General features: G+C 41.9%; 1 protein-coding gene across 1 annotated transcript in view; it reads left to right on the top strand.

Moving 5' to 3' along the window:
* The window catches only part of LOC148517526 (coiled-coil domain-containing protein 17-like), a 58120-nt gene extending 46500 nt beyond the window's left edge, over positions 1-11620 (top strand). The window contains exons 11-13 of the mRNA XM_088478501.1: positions 9179-9401; positions 9699-9809; positions 11455-11620. Coding sequence (XP_088334627.1) covers positions 9179-9401; positions 9699-9809; positions 11455-11595 — 475 coding nt within the window. The 3' untranslated portion in view covers positions 11596-11620. The remainder of the gene's footprint in view (positions 1-9178; positions 9402-9698; positions 9810-11454) is intronic.
* Positions 11621-13072: the final 1452 nt, after the last annotated feature.

Below are 13072 nucleotides of genomic sequence, written 5' to 3'. Positions count from 1 at the left end.
CGAACATCAATCCAAAATTTACGTATTATAGGGCAATCCCAAAGGCAATGTTTAAGGTCTGCTTGGGGAGTTCTACATTTAAAACAGTGATGCGAGTCAGATAGGCCAATCAAAAATCTCCTATGAGGGGATAGATATGTTCTGTGTAAAATGTTAAGGAACATTTTCATATACATAACGGAAGGGAATGATGTACAGGCTTTGTAATGTGCGTTTAGCAATTCATCCACCTGTAGACTCGGAATCTGGGAGGTCCAAACCACAAAACCTCTCTGAGACTGTGTGTGGTCTCACGAGCTTCGAAGCCAGTTGTAGGCTGAAGAAATTGCCCCTTTATTCTGAGATTGTTGTCTCAACCTCACATCGAGTAAATTATCCCAATCAGTATGAGAAAAACGTCTTATTACCAAACTAACATAGTGCTGTGCCAGTAAAAATGCTACAGGGTGTCCAGTTGTCACCGGATACTTTTCAGACATCTCCTGGAATGTGAGGGGTCGGTGTGTCTCCAAGTTTACCATGCATCCTATGTTGATCACTCCGCCCACTCTCCAAATATTAAAAGGGTAACCAGCTTGCCCGTCCTGAAAATCTGGATTTGATATTAAAGGGAGAAATAATGTACTATGAGCGTTTAAATTATATTTGTGGCGTGTGATGCACCATAATTTCCTGACAGACCATAGTAAAGGGTTATCTCGATGTTGGGGTAAAATTTCTTGATCATATAAATGCAAGAAAGATATAAGATCGCCCCCCTGAAGAAATTCCCTCTCCAGAGAGGTGACTGCATAGTTATCATGACAATGTAGCCAATCTTTGAGGTATCTAAGATGGGCCACCTGGCAATACAGCTGGACATCTGGAAAATTAATTCCGCCATTAGTTACAGTTTGTTGCAACTTTATAAGCCCAATACGGGGACGCTTACCCCTCCATATGAACTTCCGAAATAAGAGATTTAGTTGTTGTGTGTCTTTGGGTGTTAACATTAAAGGTAAAACTTGGATTAAATATAACAATCTAGGGAATGATACCATCTTGATTAAATTTGCCCTGCCTGTATAAGATAGTGGCAGTGTTTTCCAGCCCTCCAGCTCACCAGACACCCCCCGGATAGCAGACGTGTAGTTCAGCTCATATAGAAGACTTGGCTTCCGTGGTATAGCAATACCTAAATAAGTTATAAAGTCCAATCTCCACTTTAGTTCAGCCTCCCCCAAACCATTCATCAAAAAGTTACCGGAGCCCAGTCTAAGTGCTACCGACTTTGACCAATTAACTTGGAATCCCGAGCAGTCACCAAAATACTTTAAAATATGAAATATTTTAGGTAGTGATTCCGTTGGGTTTGATATATAAAGCAGAATATCATCTGCAAAGGCGGTGAGTTTTATTTCTTTATTTCCCACTTTGATCCCATGAAACTCCAAGTCATTATGCAAAAGACGCAGCAAGGGATCTATTGCCAAATTAAATAGAATTGGAGACAGGGGACAACCCTGACGAGTTCCTCGAAACATAGTAATTGGCACACTGTTGTGGCCGTTTATTTGTAGAGTGGTGGTTGGTGAGGCATATAGGTAAAGAATTAGGTCAATAAACAAAGATGGAAAATTTCTAGCTTCAAGCACCGAATATAGATGTGGCCAAAGAACTGTGTCAAAAGCTTTTGTTGTATCTAAACTCAATAATATATTTTTAGAAGCATGTGATTGTGAGGAGGCAATTGTTGCCGCTATGGCTGAGCATATGCCTTTAACAGAGTGTGTGTTTCGCCCAAATCCTAGTTGATGTAACGTTAGTATCTGGTGGAGTATGTTTTGTAATCTGTCTGCCATGAGTTTTGCAAATATTTTATTTCCGAATTAAGTAGTGTTATTGGTCTATATGTATCTATTTCCTGGGGGTTCCTATTGGGCTTGGGGATCAAAATAGTATAAGCCGAGTTAAAGTAGGGAAAGGGTGTATGGTTCTGTAAGATATTGTTAAATAGCTCCACCAAAGTAGGGGCTATGTGTGGTTGGAGTATTTTGTAGAACTCATTTGACAACCCATCCGGGCCCGGGGACTTATGGAGATGTAGCTGAGAAATAGCCGAACTAACTTCTGAAAGTGTAACTGGCAGACTGAGCGACTCAGACTGCTCTACAGATATACTAGGTAAATGCGCCTCTTGCATTAGTCGGCTATGATGATCTGCATCAAAGGTAAGAGTTGAATATAAGGTACTAAAATAATTATCAAATTGTTCCAGGATACTTTTGGAATGAGTCAATAATTGGTTAGTGTGGGGGTGATGTATTGCCGTTATATATTGTTTATATGTTTTACTTTTGGACATTGTTGCTAAGAGGCGACCAGTCTTATTGCCCCATTTATAATATTTAAATTTAGAGAAAACTAAATTCCGTTGTGCTTGTGACAATAAAAAGTCATTTAATAACTGTTGCGCTTGAGTATATCTAGCTAACGTCTCGTCACATAGATTAGCCATATGATTTTGTAAGGCCAAGTTCAATGAATTGTGCAATGCTAGATAGTCAGCATTTGACTTTTTTTTTAATCGAGATACATAGTCTATTATGTGGCCTCTTAACACGGTTTTCGATGTGCCCCAGAATAAAGTGGGATTATCCCAGTGCTCTATGTTGTCATCCATAAACAGCATCCATTTATTAGTCAGAAATTGTTTAAAATCAGCTGAGTTATACAAATAACTGGGAAATCGCCAACTTCTCTGTCCTCCCGCCTGTTGTGTTCTTTCCAAGGTCACTGATATAGGAGCATGATCTGAAACAACAATATTCATAAGATCTGTTTCTCCTACCCGTGTTACCAAGGAATCAGATAATAGGATGAGATCTATTCTAGACCAGGACTTATGGACCCCTGAGTGAAACGTAAAGGATTTGTCAGTTGGATTGAGAAGGCGCCAGATGTCAGTGAGCTGGAGGGCTGAGCGGAGGAGCTGAATCTGTTTCCAAACTGGGGAGTTTGGATTACGTGGGACAGGTTGTTTATCAATAAAGGGATTATCTACTAAATTAAAGTCGCCACCCATAACAATAGGATAATTGTTCCTTTGAGCCAAGAAATGGTTAAAATCCTGTAGGAACTCGGACGTTGCAACATTAGGGGCGTATAAATTGACCAGAGTATATTTGAAGCCCCAGATTTCTACATCTAATAGAAGATATCTACCGTTAGGATCTGATACAGTATTTAAAATGGTATATTGGAGATCTCTATGGAATAGAATCGCCACTCCCCTAGCTTTACATTTGTAGTCCGCTGAAATACATTGATCCAGCCAAGGGGCCTCCAAGGACGATGCACTACCTGTCAGCCAGTGTGTTTCCTGAAGAAATATTACTTGTGGGCGAAGTTTTTTAAGATGAGAGACCACTTTTTTTCGTTTGATGGGAGAATTAAGACCCCCCACGTTCCAAGAAACTATCCCAAAATATTTGTCAAAAGAAGAGGGCAGGAATCTTGGATTTGTTATAGGTGCATTAGCCAATTCCCTGACGTGGATGGACGTGTTGAATCAGGAACATCATAAAAATCACCTCCTCCCCGTCCCAGCAAGCAGGGAGGTACAGGTGTGTGTATATTCTGCAGTTCGAGCAAGATAATCTCATTATAAGAGGGGGGAAGGCCTGCCAGACATCATTATAGACTAACTTAAAAAACATACATTGCTTCATCCTACTTTTTCTCAAATTTTCCATTGTTATCCAAAACCAAGCTAGCACCAATAAACATATTGGTGATCGCAGAACATAACTTGAAATAGATTGTTTACATTTATTCATTATCATATTTCAGATATATGAAAAGAACAAATTCCAAGTAGCTTATTATAATACAGATGCATTAATTCCATGAACCATATCAGGTATATAAAATAAATTCAATCATTCGTGTGGAGGGCTGTCTTGTCGTCTGAACATACGTGAGACATGTTCCTTAGCCTGATTCGAATCAGTAAAGAACAACGTACGGCCGTTATTTTGGAATCTAAGTTTCGCTGGATACATTAAAGCAAAACGTGTGTTATGATTATGTAGTATCTTACAGACCTCCGAAAATTCTCTACGTTTCTGAGAAACGGATGCCGAAAAATCTTGAAATATCAAGATACGATCCCCATTAACTAGCAATTGAGGAATTTTGCGATAAGCACGCAGGATGTGTTCCTTCATCCTATAGTCCAGGAATCTCGCAATAACTGGCCTGGGCCTGCCTGCTGCATCCTGTCTTTCTGGGCCAATTCGATGAGCCCTGTCAATATGGGAAAGCAACGTGGCATCTGTTATGTCAAGTGATCCTATCACTGAGGTAATAATGTATTCCGCTAACTGTGAATCTCGTATTGCTTCTGGAATTCCGATAAATCGGAGATTATTCCTCCTATGTCTATTCTCCAGATCATCTATTTTTGCCTGCATGGCCTGAACTGAATTTGTTAATGTATCTGAAGAATTTTTGAGCGTATGAGTCTGGTCCTCTGTATCACTCACTCTTTGTTCCAGTGTGTTAATTCTAGTTGTGTTTGCCTCTATTTTGGTAAGGGCCGTGTCAAATGATGTTTGAATGTTTTCAAGTTTTTTTTCAATTTTTTCTATTTGGGGCATTATCAGTTTAGAGATTTCCTGAACCATTTCCATAATTGATGGGTGGCCACATGAGGCATCATCGGTAGAAAAGCTAGCCGATGTTTCCTCCCCAGTAGGGGTAGGCGGAAACTGGGATTTCCAAGTGGATTTGCCAGATCTACTCATTCTAGCGTTTGTGTTAAATTGGGGAGTTTTATTTGAAGTATTTTTATGGACGTATTTGTCCATATCCAAGCACCCAGATACCGGGCAGTGGAAGTTATATTTCTCCTACACAACCAATACAGAAGTTGGTAATAGTTATCTCAAGGTATTCATAGATTCACAATACAGCAATTTAAAGGGCTGAAGCTACTCGGATTTGCATATTAGAGCTATAACCATAATAATCACATTGTGGTTGTTAACTTAGAGTGTATCCTATATTGTTGACAGCAACAGTTGTATGATCACTTGTTAGAGTGAACACAAAAATTGTAGAAAGTTGGCACAATATAGAGCGGTTCAAAAGAAAAAAAAACAAAAACAAAACCCATCTACAGAGCATTGAAAACTGTCATATATCATCAGTCAACAATTCAGCATTAGCCCAGTACAACCTATATGTAATTAAGCAAATAACGCAGAAAAGAAAACAATACGATGTATTATAGCATCAGATAAACACTTCGTAATTATAGCGTTTCTCCACTAGGTGGAGACAGAGCCAAAGAAATCAAAACGTTCTGAGCGTTAATTAGTTTCAACGAAACTCTGTGAATAAAGTGTTAGCACCATAGGGGGGGAAGGGGATGGGGGTGGGGGGGGGAAACTCAAGGGGAACAATGTCAGGGGTCTCAAACAGGTGACAGGGCTGCACACCCCATGATAAATCAAGTCAGGGTAGTCAGTGACCTATATCGCAGGCTTTGTGGTCACCAAAGTCACCTAAGTAGGGTAGGCAAAGCGCTAGGCAGCGCATGTAATACCTGACCCCCGACTTCAGCTGCAATCTCTGGATCGACTCCCAGCAGCTCAGCAAGGGTGTAACGGCTCCACTGCTCCTCACAACCCCTATAACAAGGCGGTTGGCTTAGAGGCTTGGTCACTTTGTAAAGAAGGAGCCACACTTCCAGATCTGTGGCTGGCACATCAGGTAAGGGCAAACGGGAGAACAGCAGGTGAGGGTATCCAGGAGAGACCTACTTCAGCGTCCGCGGCTCTGGTCAGCGAACGACAGCACCACCTTCGCCTGGGGTCACAAGCAAAGCAGTCCAGCAGGTCCACAGCAGACTTGGGATGCGGACACACTCGGCAATAGGCAGCTGACGAGTAAACAGCAGATTATGTCCCTCCAGTAGGCCAAGGGCAGTTTGTCGCATAATGCCCGCCGAGATCACGCCGTGATCGTCCGTACGGCAGGTCCCGTTAGCTTCAATAGGACCCCGTTAGCCCTGTTGGTCTCAGCAATGTCGAGTCTGCAGCAAAGCAGCGGACAGCGGGTAAAAGACTCCTCCGGAGTTTAAGTCCCACAGGTGAAACCTCTACGTTTATCAGGGCGTGTTCGCGCCAAGCAGGCTCTTGGCAGTCACACAGGCCATTAAATTAATGGCTGAATTCCGGGGGAAATATTGTAGGCTCCCTGGCAATATAGATATCCCTGGATTCCTCAGGTAAAAAGGGACACTTTAGTGAGCACAGTTTGGCCCGATTCTGTGTTTCTTGTCCTGATGGTGTAGGATTTAATGTCCTTCACAGGGAGCCAAGTTAAAACGCGGCCATACTTGATGCCCCGCCCACCGGAAGTCTTCTAAAGATATTTTATTAAAAAAATATATATATATAAAAATAAAAAAATGGCCATAAATTATCCAAAATAGACAATATATTGGGATAAATCCCTAAAATTTACAAATACAGCACACATACATACAATATTGGCTCAATCAGGTTGGCATATACATATATCTGAACTGTTAATTGTACATAAAGCCAAACCAGCAATAGATAACGACCACTGCTCCACACTGCATGCAGTGAAAGGATATTCAGATGAAAGTGCGCTGCTGCTGGTAACAAAAAGGGGTAATAAAATCCTAGTGAGTATTATCACACTGATTGAGTGACATATATGTCACTGGAGGACTGAGTTAACATCCCAGTAAAAGTGTGTGATGATTGATTGGATTGTCTGGAATAAAATATTGGAGTATTGAATAAGCCAGAGGTTCCCAATCACGGTCCTCAAGGCTCCCCAACAGTTCAGGTTTTAGAGCAATCCATGGTTGAGCACAGGTGATTAATTAGTTCCTCAGTCAATTTGATTTAACCACCTGTGCTTAACCATGGATATCTCTAAAACCTGAACTGTTGGGGAGCCTTGAGGACCGCGTTTGGGAACCTCTGGAATAAGCTATACTCACTAAAAGGAGAGTTAATCCACAACGGAATCGGTATGAAATACCGCCGGCCGCTTGGCCGACCAAAGCAGAGTTCCCGGCAGTGGAAGCCCAACAGCGCTGGAAATCCCGATCATCGATAGGTAAGTATATACTAACCTAATCTAACCCCCTAACCCTAGCCCTCCTTAGGGGTGCCTAACCCTAACCCCCCCCCCAAGTGCCTAACCCTAATCCCCCCTCTAAGTGCCTAACCCTAACCCCCCCTTCCCCGCTGCCTAAACCTAAATCCCCTGGGGGGTGCCTAACCCTAAGTCCCCCCCGGTGGTGGCTAACCCTCCCTCCCTCTAGCCTAACCCTCCCGGGGGGGTGCCTAACCCTAAGTCCTCCCCGGGTGCCCTAAACCTAACCATCCCCCCCCCACGGCTGTCTGCTCGCTGCGCCCGGCATCCCTTCGATCGGGATGCCGGGTGCCTTTCACCCTCGCCGGGATATGACAGTCAGGAAGCCGGCTGCCGGTATTAAGGCAGCCGGCTTCCTGATTGTATACCATCCACAACAAGTCGTCATCAGACTTGGGGATGTGATTGTTTGTTCCCTTCAGTTGAATAAGGAAACATGTATACCAGCAATTAAAACCTGTATGTGCATCTTTTATCAATTTGTTTTGTGGAGCTTTTTATAATAATTGGTAGTTATCTATTGTTGGTTTGGCTTTAAGAATAATTAACAGTTCAGATACATGTACATGCCAACCCGATTGAGTCAATATTGTATGTATGTGTGCTGTATTTGTAAATTTTAGGTATTTATCCCAATATATTGTCTATTTTGGATAATTTATGGCCATTTTTTTTTTGTATATATATTTTTTTAATAAAATATCTTAAGAATTATTTGCATTAATGTGTGTGCAATTTGATCAATTTGCAGCACTTCCTGATACATATTTGTTTTTGTTTGTTTTTTTGGAACTATACAGCAAAATAAATTTTATTTATATTTCAATGAAATAATAAAACTTAATTATGTCAGTAATAAGGGGCATATTAGGCATGAGTGCAAGTTAAGCTTAAAAAACATTATCATTTATTGTGTGTCTATTGCACACTACACCTTGTTTTTGCTTGAACATCAAGTATCAGTGTGCCATTGTCCTGGGACACCAATGAAGGCTTCTCACAGCAAAACATATTGTGTGTTTGGTAATCAGAGTATCCGAAAACAGTTTCTGAGACCACACGGATTCCTTATCTGTGTTCTACAACAATTTACTGCCACTCTCAGGCAGATACTAATATAGGGCCTGATTCAGCAACTGTGATTCCACACGTAATCGGCCGAGAGTTGCGTTCTGCCCATGCGTATGCATCGCAGTGCGAGTGTGTGAACACTCCACTGCGATCGGGACTGCGATCGGGACCGCAATCGCAGTGACTATGCAAACCCATCGCAGATTGATTGACAGGAAGTACCGTTTGGAGGTGGTGACAGGGGGGGTGGTTGGCGATGCCATACGCAGATTGAGGACTCATAGCATGCAATGAGGTTAGCAATTCCTGAGTAAGGTCAGACCTTGTGCAAGTGTGCGTGAGGCTGCGATGGTACTTGATGTTACAGATGGTTTTGCAGTCTTGCTAAGTATTACAGATGTGTGTAATGTAAAGTGGGCGTCCTTATGTTAGGCTGCGTATGGCATAGCGATCACAGACATTAGCATATCTTTGCAGTGAGACTACGTGTGTAATCGCTATTGCGATCACAGTTGCGATCCTTACTGATTCAGGCCCATAATTGAGAGTTGTGTTATCATATAAACACATAATTAGTTGGCAATTTACTTAGTGTGGGATACCAGAGGTGCGTGCTGAAAATGAGCAAGGCTTTCCTTTCATAATTACCCACTACGTGTGCAGTTGCACCAAACATCCTACATAAATGACTCTTCTGATACAATGTGCAGTGTATAAAATTCTAATGAGCTCAACTTAATATTTTAGTCACCAGACTTCTTGGTCCAGGGGGGCTCTGTACCACACACCCAGATACTACCTGACACAGGATTTTAAATGGCTACACTGTTGATAGAAAACACATTTTGGAAAATTAAATCTTAGATCATATAAATGCATACTATATTGATGCAAAGACTAAATCAATGGTTTGTATTGTTTACAGGGCACGTCCTTCTCCAAATATATCTCTAATTATTGAATTACAAGCATCTGGTGGTTATGATCCCTATGGACAAGAAGTCAGTCGTTTAATTCCTCGAGGATGGGTAAAGCTGGACATTTTTGACTATCAGAATCGAGTTATAAGTGGGCAGTGGAAAGTTCCAATTCGCATCCTTCCTGTCAAACCGTCGCTAACTACAGGGGCATTGAACGGAGTACCACAGGTACCGTTTTGTGTCTAATCCTGTATTTCAATAATATAACAATGTAATTTATTTTATAAACACACATAACTGCAGTCTTAAAATGAGCTAAATAGTATATTTTAACCTTTTTTTTTTCACTGAAATTATACATTTTAGCCTTGTTAATGAGTCTTTAGTTTGCGTCATATGAACATCTATAGGCAAAAGGCAGCAACTGATAGCGACAGTCCTTAATATAATAATGATAACCTATCCTTGCATGTATTATTTTATTATGCTAGTATTTTATATATCATGTATACATGTTTTTTTTAGCTGGACAGTGCAGAATTATATATACGACTTGTAAATGCGAGGGATGCCGACATACAGAGCTCTTACCCTATTGACATCAACAATTTAGTATTCTATAAATACCCTCCTCTGGTAAGTCCTATACAAAATATTATTGTTTTTGTTTTGTTTTTTTGCATAGTCCCTGGCATTGACTTTGATCCAGAGTGTGATACAGGAAGCTTGCCACGCTTGCTTTACTGATGAGATCAGTACTTAAATATTGATCCCCTAATCATAAAGTTCTCTGAGATGTCTGAAAAAGCCTGAACTTTTGAGTCCCTAGTTTTGGTATTTAAGATACATTAAAAAATTTGGAAATTGGTATTTAATGCCGGTGGCTGAATAGCCCCTGGATCAAATACCCACAGCGGAACCCCCAACAGACCTAATTCCCGACTGGGACTGGAAAGCAACTTAACCCTCCCCTAACACTAACCCTCCCTTAGTGGTGCCTAACCCTTACCTCCCCCACGAGAGTGCCTAAACCTAACCCCCCCCTCCCTGCACCCTAAACCTCCCAAGGGGGTGTGCCTAGCCTAACCCCCCCCCCTTTCCCTACCCTAACCCTTCCGGGAGGTGCCTAACCCTAAGTCCCCCTGGGGTTCCCTAAACCTAACCTTTCCCCGTGCGCGGCTAGATGTAATGGGGCTAATGATAGGCGTTGGGATTTTGACGCCTATCTTTAGTCCCATGTTGTGATGTCAGTGTCGGGATATCGGCGGGCGGGATAGCGCTCATCGGTATCCTGACTGCATCCCCAAATTTTTGTCATTCTTGAAGTAACTTGATATATTCTCTCTTTTTTCAATCCTATCACTAACCATGCAGCATAAGCTATAGACATGTCAGCTTTTCTTTTTGCTCATTATTGTAACAAACTGTTATTAGATATGTTGTTTTGAATATAGGCATCAAAGTCAGGGGAGGGTATGATTGCAAAGTCGTAGTGGCTAAATCATTAAAAACATACATAATTTAAGAGGGGCACAATAAGTGGATGTGGGTGAAAACATGTGAATCTGGATCAGAGTAGATCATGAGTGCTACTAGCTAGGGGCACCCAAAATGGGGGCAGAGGGTACTCCTTACCCGGGCCTGTTGGAGGTGCCCGGGTCCGCCCCCAGTTCAGACAGGGGCACATTGGGCAGGTAGAGAAAGGACCTCCTGCTGTGCTGGGCTGCGGAGGATCCAGGGAGCCTGTTGCTGTTGAGCAGCAGCAGTCAGTCCTCTCTCTCCCTGGGCGGGATGCAGCAAGGGGAGAAATGCGGTCAAACCCCGAAAGTGAGGGTTTGACCACATTTCTCATATGCAATAAGTCTCGGAATAGGCTTCTATCGGGAGGGTGCTCCCTCGTTTCCAAAGGGCCACTCTTACCGAGAGAGCGGTCCTTTGCGCACTTCTTCATGCATAACGGCTTAATCAATGCCGGCATGCATGTGAAGAATGGCGGGATGCGTCTTGCATCCCACCCCATGCATGATGTGGGCAAGTGGGGTTTCAGTTCTTGTGTCAGGATGTATCGGTCTTCGCTGTATATAAGGTTCGTTGTGGTGGTACTTTCAAAAGCCAGAAGAAAGAAAGCAGAAGATTGTGCATCAGATGACATGAGTCATGGTGGAAGGACTGCACAATAAAAACACATGAAAAGTGTAACAAATAAATAGAATGTAGATGTTAGTGACTTATGCAGATTTAAATGAAACAATATTTGTCATTGTTTTGTTTCATTCTACAGACCGCAGCTTATTTCCACCCAGAGGAAATTGCTCTTCCATCTCCCTACTACTCATCCTCATACCTTTTCCCGAACATGCAACCCATGTATGGGGACAGTGTAGATTCCCCGCCTTCAAGAGATAGGATAGTGACGCAGTGACGTTGCTGATGAAAACTGCAGCTGAAGTGATAACGATTTCACCAACTATTTCTGAAAATATTCTATTTTTGTATTTGCAATAAAATAAGTATTTGTGATGTGTGTAGTAATATCTGTAAAGAAAAACACCACACAGCCAAATATGTATTTATAAAGTCTGTACAGTTATTGTATTCAGCACTGATTGTGACACTAAATATAGTCATGGGAAGCCATGTGATAACTATGGGGGCCAAAGGTATTTGGGGCCAGGGAAACATGTACTTCTACATCTGTCTGTGTATTAGTGTATTCAGGCCTACAATTTCTATGTATATCATCCGTACAAAATTATCTTTGATTATTATGTAGTGAATAACCCCATTTAGTCGATGTGATAAAGTAATTCAATTATTTCCTGTTGGTCTAGTCACCCATAGTTATGCCACCGGCCAGCAAAGTGCAGACAGACCAACTTGTGGAAGTGCAAGATTTTCCCAGTGTGGATTCCACCTTTAGCTTTTTTTTCAACATATTCAATTTTAAAATGTACTTTAGTACAGATTACACATATACAGTCCTAGTAATATACTGTCTTAGTAATATACTGTCTTAGTAAAGTTAACATAGTATACCACTCCCCTGCTAGGAACAATAGTCCAACAGCTTTCCTTGCACATGTAAATGTCATCTCAGAATATACGCTTATGGAATTGGCTTGATCCTGCCTAGCCAGCCTCCCCTTTGTTACTAAATTGATGGGCAACCAGATTTGACTCAGCATCTTGGTGGCCAGACCTCCATGTCACATTATATTGTTCAGTATGTGGTGGCAATACAATAACATACAACTTTTGTAGTTATACCTCCTGTAGCACCGTATAAAATGGCAGAAAGAGCCAGAAGAATTCTGGAGACACAGGCTTCCAGACTCATTACTGTTTATAAGAGAATTTCACCTGAGCAGTGAACCACATACATTCTAATATAAAAACTTTTGACTTGAATCCTTAGCACACAGAACTATGTGGTCTGTTGACTTCAATAAAGTATGAAGTATTTCATGTGTGGTGTGTACTATGGGTCTGAGTGAGAGATGTACGCAATGCCGATATTTATGTAGATCAATCGATGGTTAGCTGTTGCACATGCATGTAAGCTGCACTGCGCAGATGCAGTGATTATTTTGCGATCACGCAAACATAGAGGATTTATTTGCAAAGTGAGTGACAGGTAGTCAGCATTTGCTGGAGGTAATGGGGGGGAGTGGTTAGAAAAACGCAGGAGTGACGGATCGTTTAAACACCATTTTCTGGGCGTCCATAAATTAGCTACTGCGTCCTTGCTCACAGGAAGAGAGCTCTGTGCGCGTCTGGAGACCCCCTGTGTCTGCGGCATATTAGACTTTCTCTGTAGGCTGATGGGCGCCTGATATGCATTAGAAATTTCTGGTTTTGTACGTGAGTGGTGGATGTGAGATGCTTTTAGTGGGGGTCTC

The sequence above is a fragment of the Taudactylus pleione genome, unplaced genomic scaffold, assembly GCF_031769625.1.
Source record: "Taudactylus pleione unplaced genomic scaffold, aTauple2 ptg000214l, whole genome shotgun sequence".
Classification (NCBI taxonomy): Eukaryota; Metazoa; Chordata; class Amphibia; order Anura; family Myobatrachidae; genus Taudactylus; species Taudactylus pleione.
This window is presented reverse-complemented; position numbering and strand designations above follow the sequence as displayed.